At 42.5% G+C, this 25,724-nt stretch overlaps 1 protein-coding gene across 1 annotated transcript in view; it reads right to left on the reverse strand.

The window, feature by feature from the left end:
* Nucleotides 1-25,724, reverse strand: part of HORMAD1 (HORMA domain containing 1) — a 90,000-nt gene that overhangs the window by 48,817 nt on the left and 15,459 nt on the right. The window contains exons 4-7 of the mRNA XM_089678957.1: nt 13,688-13,751; nt 11,373-11,409; nt 4,697-4,717; nt 1,953-1,979 (exon numbers count right to left, since the gene is read on the reverse strand). Coding sequence (XP_089535083.1) covers nt 1,953-1,979; nt 4,697-4,717; nt 11,373-11,409; nt 13,688-13,751 — 149 coding nt within the window. The remainder of the gene's footprint in view (nt 1-1,952; nt 1,980-4,696; nt 4,718-11,372; nt 11,410-13,687; nt 13,752-25,724) is intronic.

Below are 25,724 nucleotides of genomic sequence, written 5' to 3' on the forward strand. Positions count from 1 at the left end.
CCTTCTCTGACTTCCATGGTCCTTACTCCTGCACAGAATGGCGTTCACAGGTCAGCACCGTTCTGTGCAGTGGTACTATGAGCCTCAGACTGCATGATCATGTACACCCAGGGTGCCCCCATGATGGCCTGGGCTCACTGGAAGTCAGTTGAATGACTCTGGGTTTCATTCAACTGGAAGAGGACAAGCAATGGACCACAGAGATCAGCAAAAGCTAATTTTGTTTTTAAATCTTACACATGCTGGGCAATAGATTTTTAGAACAAATGTGGATTTGGACTTTAAAGGATAAGAACGCCTTTTGAACATTTTACATGTTCCACCCATTTTTAGGGTGGAACATGTAAGATGTTCCCGTAGGCGCAGCCGCTCCTGCAGCCTCCCCCCCCCCCCCCTCCTCTGACAGATAGTATGGGGAGAAGTTTCCCTGTGGTATCTGTCAGATTTGAAAACAGCGCGGCCGTGCGGGGCTCCGTCCACATGGCCCTGTCACGCATTCATAGAATTCTGTGAAGGAGTGCCTATAAGCCCCGGCAGCCTTAGCGGCTGTCGGATTGGAGCGCCGTGGTAATCCATTGAAGATTCCTGTCTGAATATCTACTTGCTCATACATCCCGTACGGCAGGCAGATATTCTGATAGGTCTGTAGGAGACCTGCGTGGCATCAGTGATCTACTGATCGCTGGTTCAATGCTTTCCAGGCTCCTTTGGACAAAAATAATAAATGTGCATTTTTTTACCTGCAAAAAAAATGTTCATTTATTTTTGTCCAAAAGGTGAACTTATCCTGTTAGGTAAACCAGTTGTAGGAAAAATACACTGGGGGTTATTTACTAAAGCTGGAGAGTGCAAAATCTGGTGCAGCTCTGCATAGAAACCAATCAGATTCCTGGTTTTATTGTCAAAGCTTCATTGAACAAGTTAGAAGCTGATTGGCTACCATGCACAGCTGCACCAGATTCTCAGTGCTCCAGTTTTAGTAAATCAACCCCATTGGCTGTCATTCTGAACCTACTTCTAAAATTGCTTGTTGCATTATTCAGTGACCTAGTGAGTAGGTGAAATCAAGCAGATTATGGCTGCTGCGTTCACAGTCAGTTAAATGACGCCTCTGATTACAACAGCGCACTATGCTATGGACACATAAACTGTCTATTTAGTGGCAGCCAGAAAAGCCATCATCGGACATAAACTGTGTGGGTCCAGGACCAGTCACAGTCCCTAAATGCATGTAACCACTCAGATAAACAGTTACATGCAAACTGTGAAACTGTGACAGCGACTGTCACTGATTTCTACAGGGTGCTGCACACAGCTGTTCACACACACACTACGTGCATGCCTGCCAGCAGCTGCCTCAGATTGCCTGTGTGAATGAGGCCAAGCGACGTATAAAGAATTGAAACTGCATATAACTGTATAACTAATATAACTGGATACTAACATTTATAGGTAAAGTTGATCCAAAGAATATCCGATTGCCTCTCGGGGGATCAGGAAGTACGTTTTTTTTCCCTGCAGCAAATTGGATCATGCTTTGCTGGGTTTTTTTGCCTTCCTGTGGATCAATGATGGGTGTAGGATTATAACTTTTTTTTTTTTGGTTGAACTGGATGGACTTTTGTCTTTTTTCAGCCGACTAACTATGTAACAATGTAAGAAACAACAGGACAGGCAGGCAATCATATTTCTCTCTTAACAGCAATTTTAAAGTGATTCGGTCATGAGGAAAGCATGGTAGGCTGCCACTGCAGGCCTTCTGAAAATGCTAGATGCCTGGCACATCTGACGCATAGATTTCAATTACAGTTCTGGAACAAGCATGATGTGAATGAATGTCAGGAAAATGTCTGAACTACTTGTTTCAGGTCAGCGACTCAGACAGCTAGGAAGTCAAAGTAAGGTGACATGACATAAATGTACAGTAGATGGCAGCATAGCACCAAACATACCTGAGGATCATCAATATCTGTATATATCTATAGGGGAAAATGTAAACGAAGGACTTGTTAAACTTGCTAAAACTCAAATATAAAGGTAATATAATCGCACTGAATGTATGATTCTCAGGACAGGTGAAGATGTGCTTATTACATGAAAGTTGAAGTATGAATGATGTTCACTCCTCCCTCCTCATTGGCCTACCTCATCGCAGGCTATCCCCTCTTCAGTCTATCATGAATGCTGCTGCCAGACTCATCCACCTTACTAACCGTTCTGTATCTGCCACCCCTCTCTGCCAATCCCTCCACTGGCCTCCACTCAGTGTCCTCCACCCCTCTCTGCCAATCCCTCCACTGGCCTCCATTCAGTGTCCTCCACCCCTCTCTGCCAATCCCTCCACTGGCCTTCACTCAGCGTCCTCCATCCCTCTCTGCCAATCCCACTGACCTCAGTGTCCTCCATCCCTCTCTGCCAATCCCTCCACTGACCTCAGTGTCCTCCATCCCTCTCTGCCAATCCCTCCACTGACCTCAGTGTCCTCCACCCCTCTCTGCCAATCCCTCCACTGGCTTCCCATTGCCCAATAAATAAAATTAAAAACATTAACAATCACATATAAAGCCATTTATAACTCTGCTCCAAATTACATCACCAATCTTGTCTCCAAATATCACCCAAACCGTCCCCTCTGCTCCTCCCACGACCTCCTGCTCTCTAGCTCCCTTGTCTCCTCCTCCCATGCCCATCTCCAGGACTTCTCCAGAGCCTCACCCATCCTCTGGAACTCTCTACCCCAATCTATCCAACTATCGTCTACTCTGCCCACTTTTAGGCAATCTCTGAATACCTATCTCTTCAGGGAAGCCTATCCAGCCTTCAGCTAATAACGGAATCTTCTATCTCTCCCATCAGTTCATCCCCCACAGTTATTACCTTTTGTACCACTTGCCCCTCCCTCTTAGATTGTAAGCTCCCAGGATCAGGCCCTACTAATCCTCTTGTATTGAACTGTATTGTTGCTGTATTGTCTCCCTTTATATTGTAAAGTGCTGAGCAAACTGTTGTCGCTATATAAATCCTGTATAATATTAATGTAGAAGTGACAACTGTTAAGGCAGAGACAGGAACCACCACAAGTGGTGACAATGAATCACTCTCTAAGTAATGGATAATATGAGACAAATACACCCACTCTAAGTAGATCGGAAGAAAAGGTCACTCGGCTGATTCTATTTTTTTTTTTTAATTCTGCACTCTACAATTTCCATAGATGATCAGTCAGGGCTCATGCACACCATGGTGCAGAGATGTCAGTTTTTCTGCACGCGTTCTGCAAGGACACAACTAAATCAATTGTTCTCTAAGTGCCTTGTTCACACCACAACACTGGTATCACGTACAGATTTTATTTCTGCACAGGAACCTGCAATGTGTATAAAACTCATTGGAGGGTGCATGAAAACTGATGTAAACTGATGTCTCTGCAAGTGAAATCTGTGCATCGGATTCCATCAGTTTTTCTGCACGTATGGTGTGAATGAGGCCTTAAAGACAGTACATAGACCATCTACAAATTAAATAATGGCTCATAATGAGGTGTATTTATTAAAAAATAAGCAGAGCTATCCCTCCTGCGAAACTGCATGTACAATTGTTCTATGCAAAGGAAGTCAGTGAGTGTTACTTGGCTATTTTATCTCCAATTCGGATGTTCTTCCTTCCTAACTAGAGAGTGAATCAGGACCAGGGGTGGACTGACCATTTGGAAACTCGGGCACTGCCCGAGGGCCCGGGGTCAGTAGGGGGCCCCATGAGATGCCCCTGGTACCTTTTTCATAGGCTTTTTTGAGTTTGTGCAAGGACACAGGGGCCCCATGATCCCCTATTGCCCAGGGGCCCCATGAGTTGTCAGTCCGCCCCTGAAAATGAACTGCTCACATTTGGGCTCAGAGATTATTTAATAAATTATTATTATTATTATTATACAGTATTTATAAAGTGCCAATGGTTCGCTCAGTGCTGTATATTAAAAAGGGGGACAGAACATGTGACAGAACAATACCAATACAATGCAAAATATGAGGGGATTGAGGGCCCTGCTCTTTCAAGCTTACAATCTAGGAGGGAGGGGATGGTGGCACAGGAGGAGATAGCTGTGGGGGATGGAGTGGTAGGAGGAGTGGAGGAGGTCGGCAAGTTAGCAGGGGGTGGGGTAGGCTTCCCTGAAGAGATGGGTTTTCAGGGTGCGCCTAAAGGAGAGGAGAGTAGGTGATAATCTGACAGGTTGGGGCAGGGAGTTCCAGAGGATGGGTGACACCCTGGAGAAGTCCTGGAGGCGGGCATGGGAGGAGGAGACCAGGGAACTAGAGAGAAGGAGGTCTTGTGAGGAGCGGAGTGTGCGTGCTGGGTGGTACTTGGATATTAGGTCAGTGATGTAGCTTGGGGCAGTATGGTGGACAGCTTTGAACTGCTGCATAACATAAGAAGTGCATTGAGGCATTTTTCTAATGCAGACTACTGAGAGGCGCCCTGCATTGCATTGTGGGGCAGAACAGTGGCGTTCCTCAGTAATGTCTTTGCTGAATCAGAGAATGGTACACTACATACAGTCTCAGCTTTCAGGGGATTCTCTGACATCCTGCAGAGACAGATTTTCTAGAAAGCTCTACCCAAAAGTACCTGGCGGTGCCCAGCGTATCCCAGTGAACTAGAAAGTTATATAATACAGACAGAAGAGATATCAACTACTTACTGCCAATACCACCATTCTCAGCTGTGCATGAAACAAAGAGATCGTCTAAGAAAGTGTTCACAAAACATCTAAACATTTTCTTTTTTACTGAAATAACAGACAGTCAATCAACTTCAATTTTTCTAATACAAGTTTAAGCCCGGGTTCACACTGATGCGGTGCGGAATTTGCAGCGTTTTCAGTGCCAATTCCACACCGCATCAGAATCGCACCCCGTTCATGCGAACCGCTGCAGGGGTGTATGTTAAGTTAACAACACCCCAAAATCAATCCGCAAAACGCGGTTCGATGTGCACAATTGGATCGCATAGGTGTGAATACCCATGCGATCCGATTCTAGTGCGGACCCAAAAAAGGGTCCTGCGCGTTTTTGGTGCGGGTGCGATTAGAGCCATACAAAATGTATGGCTCCAATCGCACCGCACACAAATCGCATGTGATTTGCTCAGGAATGCGATGCGGTTCCTGTGCGAATCACATGCAATATACCGCACCGCATATATGTGAACCCGGGCTAAAGCTAATTTTTTAATTAATTTAATTTTTAATTCAAGATAGAACCTGGCAATCGTGACTTCACTACAAGACTGGTTGAACAGATTTACAAATCCTAAAGTTGATAAAAAAAAGTTTGCTTGTTTGTATTTCAATTCTGTGTTTGTCTGTCAGGTGTTCATCTTTACCAAATACTGTATCTATATTTAAAATAAGAAACAATGAGGTAATGCCTGATATGGGCCTACATCCCTAAATATTGCAAGCAACAAAGAAAAACTCCACACTGGGACTTTAAAGACACCAATACATAAATTCAAATGTTCACATCGATCTTTATTTTGTATCAGAATAAAAAGGTCAGACATTTAGAATATCCAACAGCGCTGTGAGAGTGACTGTAGTTTAAACCTCACTAGGAGGTGTACCTTTATTGCAAAAGAGTCAATGTAGATCACAATGGAAGGCCTGGGCCAGGATGGACAGCCTGTCCGCTCCGATATGGTAGTATAGGACAGCGAGAACTCCTGTCACCAGCGATGGACAACGAGACTGCGGCGTCCCCGAATGACATCACCGCGGTCTACGGAGGAAGCGGGAGGGAGAATCCTGCCTTTGACCGCGAGCTGAAGATGGAGGCCAGTAACCTAGACAATGCGTTTCGTGCGCATGCACCTTATCCAGGACTTCTCTAGGACTTCCCCCATCCTCTGGAACTCCCTACCCCAATCCATCAGAATGTCACCTACCCTCCTCACCTTCAGGCGCACCCTGAAAACCCTCCTCTTCAGGGAAGCCTACCCCAACCTCACCTAACACCCGACCTCACCTAACAACTAACCTCCTTCTCTCCTCCCACCACTCCATCCCCCACAGCCACCTCCTCCTGTGCCACCTTCCCCTCCCTCCTAGATTGTAAGCTCGAAAGAGCAGGGCCCTCGAACCCTCGTGTAGTGTATTGTTACTGTCTTGTCTCATGTTATGTCCCCCTGCTACTGTACAGTGCTGAGCATACCCTTTGGCGCTATATAAATACTGTATAATAATAATAATAATAAAGTCAAGACACTCTCACAGCGCTGTTTTCTTTGATGCTCTTGGATTCACTACATAGGTGTTTAACACAGCAGCAGTGGGGTGCTCATGTTTCATACGTTTCATGCATTATATTTCCATATATGGATGGCTCTTTACTGCATTTGGATTCATTGACAGTTTAGACCAGGGGTCCTCAAACTACGGCCCGCGGGCCACATGCGGCCCGCCAAGGACATTTATCCGGCTCGCCGGTTGTTTTGTAATATTTGTGATCCACGGCGGTGTAGCAGCAAGATGAGTTCCCCTATGAAGATGTGTGTTCCTGACGCACCTGCGCATGTCACTGTTTTCGGCAGAAGTAGCCGATCGCCGATCAACAACCATAGCACAGAGCTGTCACAGTTAACCCCTTTTCTGCTGCACCACTGATTACACTTACACACTGACATGTGGGGGGGGGGGGTTCAGTGACATGGGGGGCCATAACATGTGAACAAAACTGCGGGTGTCATTAACTTTTTTTTTAAACTATAGTCCGGCCCTCCAACAGTCTGAGGGACAGTGAACTGGCCCCGTTTAAAAAGTTTGAGGACCCCTGGTTCAGACATTTATAATAGCTGTTATATTACATCACCATCATATCATATTAACAGATTACAGAGTTTATTATGCAAATGCGACGCGTTTCAGAGTAAAACAAAGTGCTTGTCAGGGAGTGGTGACAATTCATTTTGGTTTTATGTTATGGCTGACGGTCATTTCGATTAGACTCATTGGACATGTGAGTAATATTTATATGTATATAAACAAGATATGTCCCAATTACTGTACATTGTATATGTTTTAACCCCTCGCCCTTCAGAGGATTTACCCCCCTTCCTGACCAGGCCATTTTTTGCATTACGGAGCTGCGTTACTTTAACTGACAATTGCACGGTCATGCAGCTTTCTACATATAGTAAATAAAATCTATGTCCTTTTTTCCCACAAACAGAGCTTTCTTTTGCTGGTATTTGATCACCTGTGCGTTATTTATTTTTTGCACTATAAACAAAAAAAGGACCGACAATTTTGAGAAAAAAAACAATATTTTTGACTTTTTGCTATTAAACAATTCCTAAAAAAGAATTTTACAAATCAAATTTCAGCATACATTTAGGGAAAATTTATTCTGCTACATGTCTTTGCTAAAACAAAATCCTGATACGTGTAAATTAGGTGGTTTACCTGAAAGTTATAGCGTTTACAAATGGCAGTATAGATACTGGAATTTGTTTTTGTTTTTTTACTAGTAATGTCGGCGATCAGTGACTTATAGCGGAACTGTGGGACTGCAGCCGTCATTCTGACACTGGGGGGAACTGACTTGGTGTCACTTACATCCCCAGTGACACCAATATAGTGATCAGTGCTAATAAAAAGCACTGACACTGGGCAGGAAGGGGTTAATATCTGGGGCGATCTGGTTAGCTGTGTGCTTTTTTACTATGGGGGCTGTGTGTGTGCTTTCCACTGTAAGCACACTGCTTTGTATTGCTCTGTATGGCTGTGAGTGGCGGTGATCCAGGATACTGTAACTGGTGTGGTGGTGATCAGGGACACTGTTAATTTACTCTGAAATGCGTCAGATTTGCATAATAAACTGTAATCTGTCAATATGATATAATGGTGATGTAATATAACAGCCTTTTCAACATGCTATTCTAAATGTCTGACCTTTTTATTGTGATACAATGTAAAGATCGATGTGAACATTTTAATTTATGTATTGGTGCCTTAAGTCTCAGCGGGGAGTTTTTCTCTATTGTTTGCTATATTTTAAAAAATTTAGTGCCCCCAGACCTCCCCATGAAAGACAAAGATCAGAGAATCATCCTGTTTGAAAGGTCACTGACTATGTATGCCTGACCTGGCTTCTGAGAGCAAGTTAAAGCAGAGCTTCACCCTAAAAGGAAAGGACCGCTTTATGTCCTCCTCCCTCCTACTCTTTTTCTTTTGGAACTTTTTTTTGGTGAGAGGGGGGAGTTAGCGGGTGCTAGCTTTGGATTGTAGTAGAGAACAAAAGAAAAGAGCGCACCAACCTTGCGCATTACCTCAGTAAACAGTTCATGAATTTATTGATAAATTATACTCACAAGAGTAGCAGTAAAAAAAGGCATATATTATTATTATTATACAGTATTTATAAAGCACCAATAGTTCGCTCAGCGCTGTACATTACAAAGGGGGACAGAACATGTGACAGAACAATAACAATACAATGCAAAACATGAGGGGATCGAGGGCCCTGCTCTTTAACATCCATAACCAACACAGGGTTAAAAGACACGTGCAAGTTTCATCCAGAAGGGAGATAAACCCTTGCTCAAGCTGACGCAAAAGTGACAGAAACACTGACACATAGTGGCAGAATGCCTCCTATGAATAGGAACTGAATCTAAATAGAATATTTCTATCAGTAATCCAGGTGCTCATTGTAGACCTTTTAAGCTCCGAGGAAGAAGGGATCCCCCTTCGAAATGCGTCAGCTTGACCAAATGTTTATCTCCCTTCCGGATGGAACTCGCACGTGTCTTTTAACCCTGTGTTGGTTATGGATGTTATATGCCTTTTTTGCTGCTACTCTTGCGAGTATAATTTATCAATAAATTCATGAACTGTTTACTGAGGTAATGAGCAAGGTTGGTGCGCTCTTTTTTGTTCTCTACTACAGTCTATATCAAGCTTCCCCAGCTTTGTGTTAGAGCTGCACAACCTTTGATCAGTATTGGATTAACCTTCCTCTGATCTGAGCCCGAGTGCAAAAGGTGCTAGCTTTGGATTGCCTAGGTCAGGGGTGGGCAGCTGTGGCCCTCCAGCTGTTTTAGAACTACAAGTCCCATGAGGCATTGCAAAACTGACAGTTACAAGCATGACTCCCAAAGGCAGAGGCATGATGGGACTTGTAGTTCACCAACAGCTGGAGGGCCACAGTTGCCCCCCCCTGGCCTAGGTGATTCCAGGTGGATTGCCGGTTGGATTGCCTATTTGATTCCACCAAAAGTTCTCCTCCCCCTCCCTGTCTAGAGCCTTTTTGGAACACATCACAGGTACCAGCCGGCTGTGGGACCATTTCCACAGTGCAGCACAGCTGGCGCATGCGCAGTGAGAAGCTGACTGTGAAGCCGTAAGGAGTCACAAGCATCTTCCCACACTAAACATGTCAGCAACGGTGACCCGAAGACCAGTGAAGGACCAGTGCCGGGTGAGGATGGCACTGGTCCTTGGACAGGTAAGTATCCTTTTTTTAAAAAGTCAGCAGATACAATATTTTTTAAACAGACTGAGGAATCACTTTAAACACAACATCCTGGTCAGAACAACATTCTAAGTTTGGAGCAACTGCACTTGCAGAGTGCCAAGTAGATTTGCCTTCAGTAAATCTACCGCATTGTCTTATAAAAACAAAAAACATTAAGTCACAATATACACCGTGTTCCAAATTATTATGCAAATTCTATTTAAGTGTCACAAAGATTAAATATTTTGTTTTTCAGTGTAACTCATGGATGGCATTGTGTGTCAGGGCTCCTTTGATCACTGAAAACAATCTCGGACACCTGTGATAATTAGATTGGCCGGTGAGCCCAATTTAAGGAAAAACTACTAAAGGAGGGTGTTCCACATTATTAAGCAGAGCACCATTTTCAAGCAATATGGGGAACAAAAAGGATCTCTCTGCTGCTGAAAAGAGTGAAAGAGTTCAATGCCTTGGACGAGGTATGAAAACATTAGATATTTCACGAAAACTTAAGCGTGATCATCGTACTATGACGAGATTTGTGGCTGATTCAGAGCACAGACGGGTTCGTGCAGATAAAGGCACATTGAGGAAGATTTCTGCCAGATCCATTCATTGGATCAAGAGAGCAGCTGCTAAAATACCATTACATAGCAGCAAACAGATATTTGAAGCTGCTGGTGCCTCTGGAGTCCTATGGACATCAAGGTGTAGAGTCTTCCAGAGTCTTGTAACTGTGCATAAACCTTCTATTCGGCCACCACTAACCAATGGTCACAAGCAGAAACAGCTGCATTGGGCAGAAAAATACATGAAGACTAATTTTCAAACAGTCCTGTTCACTGATGAGTGCCGTGCAACCCTGGATGGTCCAGATGGATAGAGTAGTGGATGGCTGGTGGACGGCCACCCTGTTCCAACAAGGCTGCGACATCAGCAAGGCGGTGGTGGAGTCATGTTTTGGGCTGGAATCATGGGAACAGAGCTGGTCAGCCCCTTTAAGGTCCCCGAAGGTGTAAAGAATACCTCTGCATCAATGGCTGCTATGGAGATAAAAGGAGAGAAAGTCATGGCGTGGCCTTCATCCTCCCCTGACCTCAATCCTATTGAGAACCTTTGGAGCATCCTCAAGCAAACGATGTATGAAGGTGGGAGGCAGTTTACATCCAAACAGCAGCTCTGGGAGGCTATTCTGACATCTTGCAAACAAATTCAAGCAGAAACTGTCCAAAAACTCACAAGTTCAATGGATGCAAGACTTGTGAAGCTGCTATCAAATAAGGGGTCCTATGTTACAATGTAACGTGACCTGTTAAAATGTTTAAAAAGTTAAAATGTTGTTAAAAGTTTGATTGAAATAGCTTTTGATTTCAGTAAATATGCTGCAAACACAACAAATGACAATTTTCAGTTCTTTACAACCTATAAAGTGTTTTGAAACTTACAGTGCGTAATAATTTGGAACAGTGCATTGTAAGTTTATGTTTAAAAAAAAATCCTGTTATCATTAGGAGGTTTGTTCAATAAAAGTTGAATTGTACTCTTAATAGATGAGAATTATGCTGACTGTTATTTACATCAATTATTTAGGTAAATAAGAAAAATATAATTTGCATAATAATTTGGAACACGGTGTACTGGCTTACAGAATTGCAATATAAATGCTTTTTTATTTTTTAGATGCTAAATCTTTAACAGATGGCAAGGGGGAATCAGGAAAAAAGGGAGGATTACTACAAGGAGTGATGCATACATTTTATCCCTCCGGCAGTAGTCTTCCTTTCTTTCAGATCGCACCCTACAACATGCACCCTATAGAATCTGAGGACATTTTTTCTCACAAACTATAACTGGGATACTCACATATTTTTTTTGCAATGCATCGTAACATCCTAACATCCTAGAACAGATATGTGATGTCAGTACAAGGTATATAACAAACAAACAAATTACAGCAAAATGTATAAACAAAAGAACTGGACAAATCCCTGAAAAAAAGCCCTATGAAATTTTATTGACAGCCAAGATACAGGGGTTAGACAAAAAAAATGGAAACACTCCATGACTTGCAGGTGTGAAAGTGATGACGTTTCGCGCTGAAAGCGGATGTGATGTAACATTCTTTTGCTTCCGCTGCATGATGAGACACCTAACAGGTGGGAAACCGCACTTTTGTCATTCACTGCGTGCGCTGCTAGTAATATGGAGTCATGTCAGAGCTTATTGAGCTTCAAAGAGGGCAAACTGTTGGTGCTGCTTAGCCGGTGCCTCTGTGACCGAAGTTGCCAATTTATAGTATTTGCTGTGTGGTGAGGTTCAGTATCAGAGGTTATGATGGCATACATAGTTTCCGTCTGATCAAGATAAGCGCAGTCAACGCGGTCAGCTGACCGAAAGAGACAAAAAGGACATTGCGCAGCATTGTGACCCAGAATAAAAAAACAACTGCTGCAAAAGTGACTGCAGAGTGTCACAGCAAATAAATTGGCAACCTCGGTCACAGAGGCACTAGCTAAGCGACAAAAGCCGGTCCGTAGAATGTTGGCCAGTTCCCGCTGATCCAGCCGATATTCGGACTGCGTGGAACCAGCGTTAGAATTATTTCAGTTAATTTGTACTTTTCTAAAACACTGGCGTGATACAGTATACTGAACTGAAATGTATTCTATTTGCATCACTTCCTGCCCCAATTGGTGTTCACAATCCGATGTCTCTGGCATAATCACAAAAGATCACATTGTTCATGACCCAATTAACTTTCCAGGATGGAAGCAACCAGAATTACCTGGAGGAAACGTACACAAAAAAGGGAACATGCAAACTCAGGATGGTCTACCTGGTGAGAATTAAAGTGCAACAAGCCATCAGAGCTAACCACTTAATCCAGTCATAGGCGGATTGAAATTCAGCGGGTTCAGCAAAAATCAGCTGAATTTCGATCCATCTATGGGCAAGCTCGTTGTCCATCAATCGACTTCAGTACAAGCAGCTTGTCGCTTTTTTGGTTATGGCTGCCACCAGTGATCATTGTATTCTGAAGGCTGGAAACCCTCCCACTGTCAGAATTCAATACAGCAGCGGAAGGGGTGGGGGAAATCAAGCAATTTTCGTTCCTTCAAACCCTGGTTGAAGGAAAGAAAATTGCATGATGTATGGCCTGCCTAAGGCACTGCTGTGCGATGGTTGTTACTAGTGGTGCACCGAAATTAAAATTCTGGACCGAAACCGAAAATTCAGGATGCACTTGGCCAAAAACTGAAACTGAAGTGGACAGTTTTTAAAAAATATGTATTTTTTATATATATATAATGGTGTTATATTTGACTTTTTAATTAATATCACAAATTTAAATGAATATGAACTTAAAAAATACAATCCAGTAATGTAAAATAACTTTTATTGAAAGTGACACAAAAATTGGACAGAAAAAAAATGAAATATATATGTCAATGGCACACAATTTTGCGTTGAAGTCAATGGGAGGGGGCGTTTTTGCATTGAAGTCAATGGGACGCAATTTTGCATGGAAGTCAATTATCATTATCGGCACCTTTTTTTACTTCTACCGGCAAAACACAGATAACCCTATTTTCGGCCGATATATCGGTGCATCACTAGTTGGTACAGCTACAATCAGAAAAAGACAAACACACAAAAACTGGACAGAAAATACAATTAAATATATACAAAATTAAAAAAAATAAAGCACTGAAGTCAATAGGGGGCGCTTTTGCATTGAAGTCAATAGAACGTGATTACATACATCAAAATTCCAGTGTGTTCTCTGCCTATCCTTGGACACTATGGGGGAGGTTTACTAAAACTGAACTGTGCAAAATCTGGTGCAGCTCTGCATAGAAACCAATCAGCTTCCAGGTTTTATTGTCAAAGCTTAATTGAACAAGCTGAAGTGAGAAGCTGATTGGCTGCCATACACAGCTGCATGCTCCAGTTTTAGCAAACCGGTGCACCAGTTTTAGTAAATCTCCCCCTCATAGATATCCTAGACAGACAGCACACCATTAGGTTGCTTACTACATACATTAGCTATTTAATACCCAAAACAATAGGGGTCGGGACTGTTCTTCACAAGTCGTCTTCTCATGCTTCTAAAATTACTCAGAATTGTACAATCAATGACCCTGATTTGGATAAAGATTCGTCGGCACATCATTTACCATTTCACAAGCTGACTCGAACCAGGGCAGCTTTTATCTTCCCGCAGAATTTTCACACATACGTCTAGGAGCAAAGATAAACTAGATTTTCAGCAGACAGAAATGGCCGTGTTTTTATACATTGCATAACTTAGCTAATACTAAACCAAAATGATTTTTAATAAAATATAACAAGAAGAGTTTTTGGCACCTTAGAAATACCTGATTTAACACGCAAAAACGAGGTCCCCCAGCTGCTCACAGACATTAGACGGTGGTATAAAAACAAATGCATATTTCGTTTTGTTTGAATCATGTTTCCAAAAATGAGGGTGCAGCCATGGCATATGCATGTCTGTGCTCAGAGAATATCTCCATCTCACTTTTGGGGAGCCACAGATTCACTGCTTTTCATTAGCAACCTACCTGATACCAAGATGTGCCCCTGAAGCCTCCGTAGGGTGGTCACATACTAACGTTATCAAGTACAATGCAGGGCCAAAAGTCCTGCAATGTACATGACAACACAGATGGTCTGCCCACAACTCAAAGAGAAAAGGAGGGCGCCAGACTCTGCTGGAGCAAGTAACTAGGTAAGTATTACACTGTATTCCTCTACCCTTGGACTAAACATGCTTATTTAAACTGTTACTAAACCCACTGTCACTATATCCGGTCTCCCCGGACCTTGCATTCACTATATCCATTCTCCCCGAACCCTGCATTCACTATATCCGGTCTCCCCGGACCCTGCATTCACTATATCCATTCTCCCCGAACCCTGCATTCACTATATCCGGTCTCCCCGGACCCTGCATTCACTATATCCATTCTCCCCGAACCCTGCATTCACTATATCTGGTCTCCCCGGACCTTGCATTCACTATATCCATTCTCCCCGAACCCTGCATTCACTATATCCATTCTTCCCGAACCCTGCATTCATTATATCCGGTCTCCCCGGACCTTGCATTCACTATATCCATTCTCCCCGAACCCTGCATTCACTATATCCGGTCTCCCCGGACCCCGCATTCACTATATCCATTCTCCCCCAACCCTGCATTCACTATATCCGGTCTCCCCGGACCCCGCATTCACTATATCCGGTTTCCCCGGACCCCGCATTCACTATATCCGCTCTCCCCGGACCCCGCATTCACTATATCCGCTCTCCCCGGACCCCGCATTCACTATATCCGCTCTCTCCCAGACCCCGCATTCACTATATCCGCTCTCCCCCAGACCCCGCATTCACTATATCCGCTCTCCCCCAGACCCCGCATTCACTATATCCAGTCTCCCCAGCCCCCGCATTCACTATATCTGGTCTCCCCGCACCCTGCATTCACTATATCTGGTCTCCCACAGTACACAGAACATGGAAATGCAATTATTTTAGTACATATAACTGCTAAATACCTGTTCTCATCAGCAGTTAGAGCAGTCTTGTGACTTCAGCTGAGCACTGCTTAAAGCTTGTAGGAGTTTTCTTTCTGCTCTGGGAGAATACAGAACCCCTGACCTCTGTCGAGACAGTGCTGATTGACCCAGTGCTGTTCACATGTATTCGCCCAAGAAAAAAAAAAAACCCTCTCTAGCAATACACACTAAACTGAGCATGTGCCTACAGATTCAGTTTGTCTTATCAGGTGGACATTGCTGATTTCTATCTGGAATTGGTAGCTGATGGGTTGCCATTGCTGACTGTCTTTAGTGGCTTCTGATCAATGCCCAAAGCAAGAATGCAGAGTTCTGACATGCTGCATGCCCTATTCCAAGTGTTGAAGCTGGAGACAGCCACGCAAGAAGTATATTCACATGGAGGGCAATAATTACTAATTTGACCTGACAAAATGTCCCCTATGTAATGAAGAAAAAAAAAAGTAGTAAAAAGTAAGTAAAAAATTAAAGTTACACCCAAGCACATAATCCCCCCCCCAAAAAAAATTTTGAGGCACCCCACCCCCACATAAACGCACGTACAAATGTAAAAGCACATGACAGGGCACCTACGTATGAAAATGTTGATAGAAACACGTTAGGTAATGCCACGCATGCCAGAATGAGAGCAACAATTCTAGCACCAGACCTCTTCTGTAACACTAAACTGGTGACCTATACGGGGCTTTAAATGCATCACCTATAGAAAATATAGGGTACTAAAGTTTGTCCCCATTTCATGAGCACACCTGAAACTTGGTGCAACCTCATGATTTATTACCCCCCCCCCCCCAAAAAAAGGGTAATTTATTGCTGTTTTGTGCCCTGAAATGAAGTGTATTTTGTACTGAAACTTTGTGGCAATATCGTGTGACAAATTGGAACTACCACTATTTTATTCTCTAACATCACTGCTTTCAGAAAATATAGAATGTTTTGGGGGTTTAAATACGGTTTTGGTTAAAAAAAAAAAATTTGTCAGGACAAGTAGATTTTTATGAAGAACAAGCAGATTTGGATCCCAATTTAGTCCCTGGACAAGTAGTTTTTTTTTAAAAATGTCCACACCCCTGGTATCACTTAAACGTTCAATCTATGGCTTGCACAGTATAATACTCTATTAGTCTTTAGATGTAGTGGGTATAGAAAAGAATCACCCCTTTAAAATAATCACATGTTGTTGCTTTGCAGCCTGAAATGAAGACAAACACAGTTTTTGTTTTATCAGCTTTAGTTACTCAGTAAATAACTGCAACTTATAACATGCAAGTGAAAGATATAACACTAATATATCAGAATTAAAGAAAAAAAATCAAACACAGAAAAACTGAGTTGGAAAAAGGGTCACCCCCTTGTGTCAGTATTTTGTTGAACCACCTTTTGCTTTAATTCCAGCCTCTAGTCTGTTGGGATATGTCTCTACTGCTCAAGTTCAGTAAATGTGATGGCGACCATTTGTGGACTGCAGTCTTCAAGTCATTCCACAGATTTCCAATGGAGTTTAAGTCTGGGCTCTGACTAGGCCATGCAAGGACATTCGCCTTCTTCTCCTCCAACCACTGTGGGCTCATTTTTGCTGTGGGCTTTGGGCCATTGTCATGTTGGAAGGTAAACCTTCTTCCCATTGACATCTTTCTGGCAGAGAGCAGATTTTCCTCAATAATTTGACGGTATTTCTCCCCATCCATTTTTCCTTCTATCCTGGTAATTGCTCCAGTCCCTGCTGCACAGAAACCCCCCACAACAGGGCATTCCCCCCTCCCTGTTTCACTGTAGGAATGGTTGTGTTTGGATGGTGAGCTGGACTGGATATCCTTTAGTGTTGAGGCCAAATAATTCCATTTTAGTCTCATCTGACCAGAACACCTTTTTCCATGCAGCCTCAGAACCTTCAAGGTGCATTTTGGCAAAGCTCAGTGGTGACTGCATGTGGCCTTTCTTGAGGAGCGGCTTTTTTCTTGCAACCCTCCCATACAAGCCACATTGGTTGAGGATTTGTGAATTTGTTGTCACATGCACACAATGACCACTCGTTGTCATCAATTCCTGCAACTGCTTCAGAGTTGCTGTAGGTCTCTCTGACCAGTTTCTTCTTGGTTTTTTCATCCAGTTTGGAGCAACATCCTGATCCACGGAGGGTCTGTGTTGTACCAAATACTTTCCACTTCTTAATATACTTCACTGTGCTTCTAGGCATTGATAAAGCCTTCAAAATTTTTTTTGTATCCATCTACTGACTTGTGCTTTTCTATTTTACCCCAGAGATCTTTTGACAGTGCCTTGCCACCCATAGTTGATTGTTTGCTTCAGTTGCACTACCGGGGACTGAAATGCTTCAGAAAAGATCTTTTTCATGCTGATCTAATCAAATGACCACAGCTGAAAGTCAAATGTCTTTGTGTGCCATTGAGAAGATGATTAGCTACACCTGATTGAGTTTACAAGACATTTTTTAGGAGGGGGTGATCTTTTTTCCAATTCAGTGATTCTGGTTTTGATTTTTTTTCTGACATGCTGGTGTTATATCTTTCACTTGGATGTTATAAGTTGCACTTAGTAAATACAGGTAGATAAAACAAAAACTGTATGTCTTCATTTCAGGCTGGAAAGCAATAAAATGTGATCATTTAAAAGGTGGGGGGATTCATTCTATACCCATTGTAAACTGTACATTGTGTATTAGTACCATTCACAGTAGTACCTTAAATCAACCTTTTTCAATCAGGCAACCTGGGGTGCCTTCAGGTATATTTTAAAAAATTGTAGACAAGCCAATGGGTGGATCAAGCCTGCCATTTAGTTACACAAAGCCAAAGGTTTTCATTGTACACCACAAAAACCTTCTAGCTGCCAGCATTATAACAACAAATGACATCATCGGCTGATGAGGAGGATGTTGTGAGAGAAACATTGGAATACTAGTCATCTCCTAGATTGTAAGCTCGAAAGAGCAGGGCCCTCAAACCCCTCGTGTATTGTATTGTTACTGTCTTGTCTCATGTTCTGTCCCCCTTGCTGCTGTCAGCGCTGAGCATACCCTTTGACGCTATATAAATACTGTATAATAATAATCACCAGAATGCAAAGGTGTATTTGCTTTGGAAGAATACATCTCTAACGTTGGGTGTCATACATGTGTGGATGTTGCTGCATTATGTAAAACTATTGGTTTAGTTTTTCACATTTTAGTGCTGCTTCACACATGTGCAGTGCGGATTGACGCTCAGGTTTCACAGCTAGCAGACACAGTAGCCAGTTCAGCTCAGGTTTAAATCAGGTTCAGGACAGGATCAGTTCAGGATTTTATCCTGTTCACACACGTCAGGTTTAGAAATGGTTCCCACAGAAGTCAATAGCCTGTAATCCACACATCTCAGAGATCAGACAAGACTCCTTTTTTAAACCACACAGCGAACTGAGCCAGGTGGACCGGCTACCTGTCAAAAGCAGTGCATCCTGATGCAGCTCGAGTGCGGATTCAGTCCTATCAGTTTTCTGAGCAGTGCGGTCTGGCTCAGGTGCAAATTAAGGCCCACTGACTTCTATGGGAACACTTCTGAATCCCACGTCATTCAGTTGTGAACAGTATAAATCCTGACCTGATCCTAAACTTGACCTGAAACACTGAACAACTACTTGTTAATTAGCACTGAAAACGGAGCTTCAATTCGCACCATACATGCGTGCATTCACACTAATGTCATGCGAATTGGATGCGGTTCAGAACGCATTCAATTTGTATATGTGTGAACCGGTTCTCAATGTAAAAACCGAGTGAAGTAAACAGCTATTATACAGTAAAATACAGAAAGGAAGCAGTGGTTTTACGTGACCTTTAACAAAAAAAGAGCATTCAACTAACAAGTCAGACACCAGAAGATGACATTCCCAATACTCTTATAACACCTTAAAGAAATGAAAAAGGTAAAAAAAAGAAGTGATAAAACCAGTAATTTTACTCAAATTGTACAAAATTTACATGAATGGCAGGAATATGAGAGCTCTGACACAGCAATTATTCCACTGTTATGTAGAAGAAAATGGCACTATTGAAGGATTTCACCAATGATTTCTGCCAAGAACTATACAGTGTACAGACACTTACCCCTGGTTCACATATATGCGGCCGTTCGGGCCATGTTTTGCGCAGGCACGAGAGCCCATTCATCTGGGACAGACAGGGAAGAAGTTCCTGCACTTCTTTGGAAACCGCAGCCCTCGGTTCCCACTGCGGGTTGGCGTGCCATTAGAATTAATGGCACCGGCCCGTGTGCCCGCATTCTTCTGTGTGGGTAGTGTGGCTCCACAGCGTCACTACCCGCACATATGTGAACCTAGCCTGAGGGGGCGATTTACTAAACCTGGAGCACTGAGAATCAGGTGCAGCTGTGCATGGTAGCCAATCAGCTTTTAACTTCAACTTGTTCAATGAAGCTTTGACAATAAAACCTGAAAGCTGACTGGTTTCAATGCAGAGCTGCACCAGATTTTGAATTCTCCAATTTTAGTAACCCCCCCCCACACTTTCAAGAAAAAACAAAATCCAAAACAGTCTTTAGTGCAGGTTCACATATATGCGTTTTGAACTGCATCCAGTCCGCATGACATGTGAAATAACATTGCTTCCTACAGTACCTGTTCACATATGTCCGGTGCACTGGCAGTGCAGATTCAGTGCAGACTGAAAAAGGAGGCATGTCCGATTTCTGAACAGTGTGGTCCGGTTCAGGTGCGGATTACAGGCTATTGACTTCTATGGGAACCGTTTCTAAACCGAAAGTCATCAGTTGTGAACAGGATAAAATCCTGACCTAAACCTGATCTAAATCTCACCTGAACAACTAGTATGTCAATTAGCTGTGAAACCTAAGCTTCAATCCCTGCAACACATGTGGGCAGCACAGTGGCTAAATGGTTTTGCCTGGCAGTACTAGGGTTTTTGGTTCAAAACCCAACCACAGTACCATCTGCCTGGAGTTTATATGTTCTCCCTGTGCCTGTGTGGGTTTCCTCTGGGCACTTCCTCCCACACTCCAAAGACATGCTGGAAGGTAAATTGGCCCTATATGTGTATGTATGAATGTAAGTTAGGGACCTTAGATTGTACGCCCCTTGAGGGTTAAGTTTAGTGATAGTGGTTTTAACCCTTCCCTACTCTGTCTAAATAAAAAGCCTCTTTGGGGATTTATTATAGGTACTGATATAGTGCCATCAATTTACACAGTGCTTTACATATACAGTATATATCAGTACCTGTAATAAATAAATCCCCAAAGAAAAGGCTTTTTTAGACAGTAGGGAAGAGTTAAAACCACTATCAGGTTATTTTTTGCTGATTCTGTCCCACTGGGGAGATTTTCCTTCAATTCCTGTCCTAGAACTGCATCAGAAAATGAGAGAAAGTTTCCCCAAAGTGAAAGGCATTCCTATCTTAGAGAGTTGCTATAGAAACAGGTGTCCAGATCAGAGCATTTCTCTTGCGCTGATAATAACAAACATTTTTGGAGTTCCCTTTACATTCCATCTCAATGGCTGTATCCACCCAAACAGGTTGAACCTCTTCTCTGGCATAAAATAAAACTTTTATAAAGAGTATAACCCCCTGGTGCTCAACACGCTGCCCACCGGTTGGGGGTCGGGGGGTGAATGGGGGATTAACCTTCTCTGCTATAACTACCAGTGATCTGCTATAACTACCAGTGATGGGGGGCTATTATTGCACTCAGTGACACCAATGTTGAGAGGTTAATACTGCATGCACTGACACCAGCACTGGGGATTATTACTGCATGTACTGACACCAATGCTGAGGGTCATTATTACTGCCACTGACACCAATGCTAGTGGTTATTATTACTGCCACTGATACCAATGCGAAGGGTTATTACTGCCACTGATACCAATGCTAAGCGTTATTATTACTGCCACTGATACCAATGCTAGGGGTTATTATTACTGCCACTGATACCAATGCTAGGGGTTATTATTACTGCCATTGATACCAATGCTAGGGGTTATTATTACTGCCACTGATGCCAATGCGAAGGCCTATTATTACTGCCACTGATACCAATGCTAGGGGTTATTACTGCCACTGATACCAATGCTAGGGGTTATTATTACTGCCACTGATACCAATGCTAGGGGTTATTATTACTGCCACTGATGCCAATGCTAAGGGCTATTATTACTGCCACTGATACCAATGCTAAGGGTTATTATTACTGCCACTGATACCAATGCTAGGGGTTATTATTACTGCCATTGATACCAATGCTAGGGGTTATTACTGCCACTGATGCCAATGCTAGGGGTTATTATTACTGCCACTGATACCAATGCTAGGGGTTATTACTGCCACTGATACCAATGCTAGGGGTTATTATTACTGCCACTGATACCAATGCTAGGGGTTATTATTACTGCCACTGATGCCAATGCTAGGGGTTATTATTACTTCCACTGATGCCAATGCGAAGGGCTAGTATTACTGCCACTGATACCAATGCTAGGGGTTATTATTACTTCCACTAATGCCAATGCTTAGGGCTATTATTACTGCCACTGATACCAATGCTAAGGTTTATTATTACTGCCACTGATACCAATGCTAAGGTTTATTATTACTGCCACTGATATCAATGCTAAGGGTTATTATTACTGTCACTGATGCCAATGCTAGGAGTTATTATTACTGCCACTGATATCAATGCTAAGGGTTATTATTACTGCCACTGATGCCAATGCAAAGGGCTAGTATTACTGCCACTGATACCAATGCTAAGGTTTATTATTACTGCCACTGATACCAATGCTAGGAGTTATTACTGCCACTGATACCAATGCTAGGGGTTATTATTACTGCTACTGATATCAATGCTAAGGGTTATTATTACTGTCACTGATGCCAATGCTAAGGGCTATTACTGCCACTGATGCCAATACTAAGGGCTATTACTGCCACTGATACCAATACTAAGGACTATTATTACTGCCACTGATACCAATGCTAACGGTTATTACTGCCACTGATACCAATGCTAACGGTTATTACTGCCACTGATACCAATGCTAACGGTTATTACTGCCACTGATACCAATGCTAATGGTTATTACTGCCACTGATACCAATGCTAAGGGTTATTACTGCCACTGATACCAATACTAGGGGATATTATCACTGCCACTAATGCTAAGGGTTATTATTACTGTCACCGATACCAATGCTAGGGGTTATTATTACTGCCATTGATGCCAATGCTAAGGGCTATTACTGCCACTGATGCCAATACTAAGGACTATTATTACTGCCACTGATACCAATGCTAGGGGTTATTATTACTGCCACTAATGCTGGGGTTATTGCACTCCAACTTCTTCAGTGTGCATTGCAATGTGCTGCAAAGAATGCAGCGAGACTGAAATTATTGGGCTTTGGGGTGCATTATAACCCAATTATTTTAAATAGGTGGCCTCACAACACAGTGCATTAAAATTCACTGCTACTGTGCAACCCTCTGGAAGTGTCGGGGGCCACACTTAATGATTAGGTTGAATTTAACTGGTCTGACTTATCCTCATAATATCCAAAAATTTAAAAAAAAATTTCTCACTCATGCTGGCCAAAGGTGTTTTAGCATAGCACAGACTGTAGAACTAGTGATAACAGGAAGTTACAAACTCAGATTTCTGGCAGAGCAGGTCATTTTACACTCATGAAATAGATATGAAAACTATTTTAAGGGGATATTTATTATTTATTTCAGGTACTTACATAGCACCATCAATTTACAGATATATATTGTACATTCACATCAGTCCCTAACCCTCAAGGGGTGTACAATCTAAGGTCCCTAACTCACATTCATACATACACATACTAGGGCCAATTTAGACAAGATCCAATTAACCTACCAGCATGTCTTTGGAGTGTGGGAGGAAACCAGAGTACCCAGAGGAAACAAACACAGGGAGAACATGCAATCTCTAGCCAGGTGGTGCCGTGGTTGGGATTTGAAGCAACAACCCAAGTACTGCCAGGCAGAAGTGCTAACCATTTAGCCACTGTGCTGCTAGAACAAAAGGGAGCAAATAAAAGTTAATTATTTGGTGATCCCCTTAAGAACATCTCCTTACGACGAAAAGTATTGGGGCGGGGCTAAAGCTGACCTCATCATGCTGCTGGAGGTCCACTTTAAAATATCAACTCTATTTATGCTGTATGAGTACCTTTTTAGAAAAAATAAACTGGTGGTTATGGTGTTATGCTATGTGGCTTCTGTGACCCATATCTTTGCCAGGACTGCATCGCATCCCTGCTGGCCTGTGGTTTCCAATACCCGGTCTAGATAGGAGAACACAGTGGAAAGTCTTTTGCTTTAATGAGCACCATACACAGACCTCCTATATTCTGGGGACTAATCTTCTGATAAGAAGCTGGTGTTTCTGTATGGTGGAGGAATCACAAAGGAGTTACAAAGAAGTGTATGATTTTATTGATGGACTTTATTTTTGATTTATTCATTGATGCATTTTGCATGTATTGAACATTTGTGGTGTTAACACAATGTTTATGTATTTTTGATTTAAAAGGTAAAACATAATGAACTTTATTTGATTAATCTTATTTATTGATTATTTAGTTGCATGTTTGTATACTGTGGTGTTTGCACAAGTGTTTTTGGCATTTGCTGATTTAAAGGCAGAGTGCAGCATTAAATGTTACAATTATTAGGTTTACATACACTTTAAAAGGGAAATAAACTCTGGAAACTTATCGTAAAAACAGGCAGAGGGCAAAAGGCCTAGTCACCAGTTTTGACTGTAGTTCCCCTGCAGCCGATCTCTCCTATTACTGACTTACCATGCCTTGTTCTGCCCTGTGTTTCTGCGTGAAGGAGACCATCTTGATAGAGGCAGGGTTTTACCTCCTCAAAGCCAGAACTTCCATCAAGAACAGTGAATGGTGCAGTAGTACAAACATCAATTATTTTGAGACCAGACTAATTTCAATCCATATATGGGCAATTTGGTTGTATAGAAGTCCATCTACTGATCGACTTCTGTACAACCACTCGCGTTCTCGATCAGTGCCACAGGCAGCTTTGATCAATGTATTCTGATGGCAGGGAAGTCTCCCTGCTGTAAGAATAAAAGAGCTCAGCAGGGAGGATTTGAGTTTTTGTTTTTTTTCATTCAACCCGCTGGTTTTACAAGCAGATATATATAGCTACATGATTGTAGACCACGGGTGTCAAACTGGCAGCCCTCCAGCTGTTGCCAAACTACAAGTCCCATGAGGCATTGCAAGATTGACAGTTACAAGCATGACTCCCAAAGGTAGAGGCATGATGGAACTTGTAGTTTCGCAACAGCTGGAGAGCCTCCAGTTTGACACCCCTGTTGTAGACACTCACATAGCACGAAGTGCACTGCTATTAAGTGCTCCACGCACACGGGGCGTTTTAATAACACTGGTAACATCAGCTGTGTAAAGTCACGTTAAAAACGTGAGTTTTTCAGCACTTTATAGCTCTTATGTATTAGCGTTTAGCGGCGTTTTTTTTGCGTTTGCATTTTTTAAAGTTTTTTTTTTTACCTAAAAAAAAGGCCAAAACCGCTGGTTTGCCGCGATTTACTGTGTTTTGCCACGTTTTTCAGCATTAGAGCATTTTTACAGCTAAAAAACTCTTCTAGAAACCCACTAGTTGTTTTTTTTTTTTCCAGCAGAAAATGCCCCTGCCATAAAAAGCTGATTACAGTCTATGTGTGCATGGACACATAGGATAACCTGCTGGGGAGTTTATAGCTTTTGGTGTTTTTTTTCTACAGCCAGTAAACAGCCGCTGTTAAAACCTCTAGTGTGCATGAGGGCTAATCAGGGAAATTCCAGACAAAAGATACATTTTTCTGAGTAATGTTTAAAGTATATGTAAACCCTCACCTTATAAAACAACTCATTCAGTTTAGAAAGTTTTTATATTTATACAAAAATGTTTTACCTTTCACTTCTATTTTAAACTTCTTTTTTCATCTTTTTTAGTGATCTCTTGTTTTCTGTTTCCAGCGGCGTAAGAGCCGGGGGCTGAGCAACAGCAGTACATGAATCTTCCCAGTGAATGGTTGTGGCGGGGGGGCATCAGGACAAATCCAATCATTGGAGGAGAGCAGGCCGAGTTCCCAGCACAGCCAGAAAACTGACCACACTGTGCTCTCAAGCATACTGTGGTCAGTTTTAATAGAAAAGCAGAGAGACTGGCAGGAGCACCATGGATTCCACACGAAGAAAGTAATACAAAGAGAACAGGAGACTTTTTTAAACAGGTACATGGTACATCAGACACATCAGGAATATAAAATTTGGGGTTTGCATATTCAAGCGCAACTAACATTTTTAGGTACAGCAATTGAGTTCAGATCTGCTTTAAGGAATGAAAAAACAAAAGTACTGACCTGATAACCAGACTTAAGCCCTCCCCCCCCCCCAAAAAAAAAAAATATAAGTGGAATTTACCTGCATTTTGCAGACTCAAAGTTTGTTTTCTCTTTCTTTTGGCTAACCTAGGTGCATTGTATCAAACAGGTTAGGCCAATGGTGGCAGGGAACTTGCTTTCC

The sequence above is a fragment of the Staurois parvus genome, unplaced genomic scaffold (genome assembly GCF_062004578.1).
Source record: "Staurois parvus isolate SC_StPar_1 unplaced genomic scaffold, SC_StPar_1.0 ptg000213l, whole genome shotgun sequence".
Classification (NCBI taxonomy): Eukaryota; Metazoa; Chordata; class Amphibia; order Anura; family Ranidae; genus Staurois; species Staurois parvus.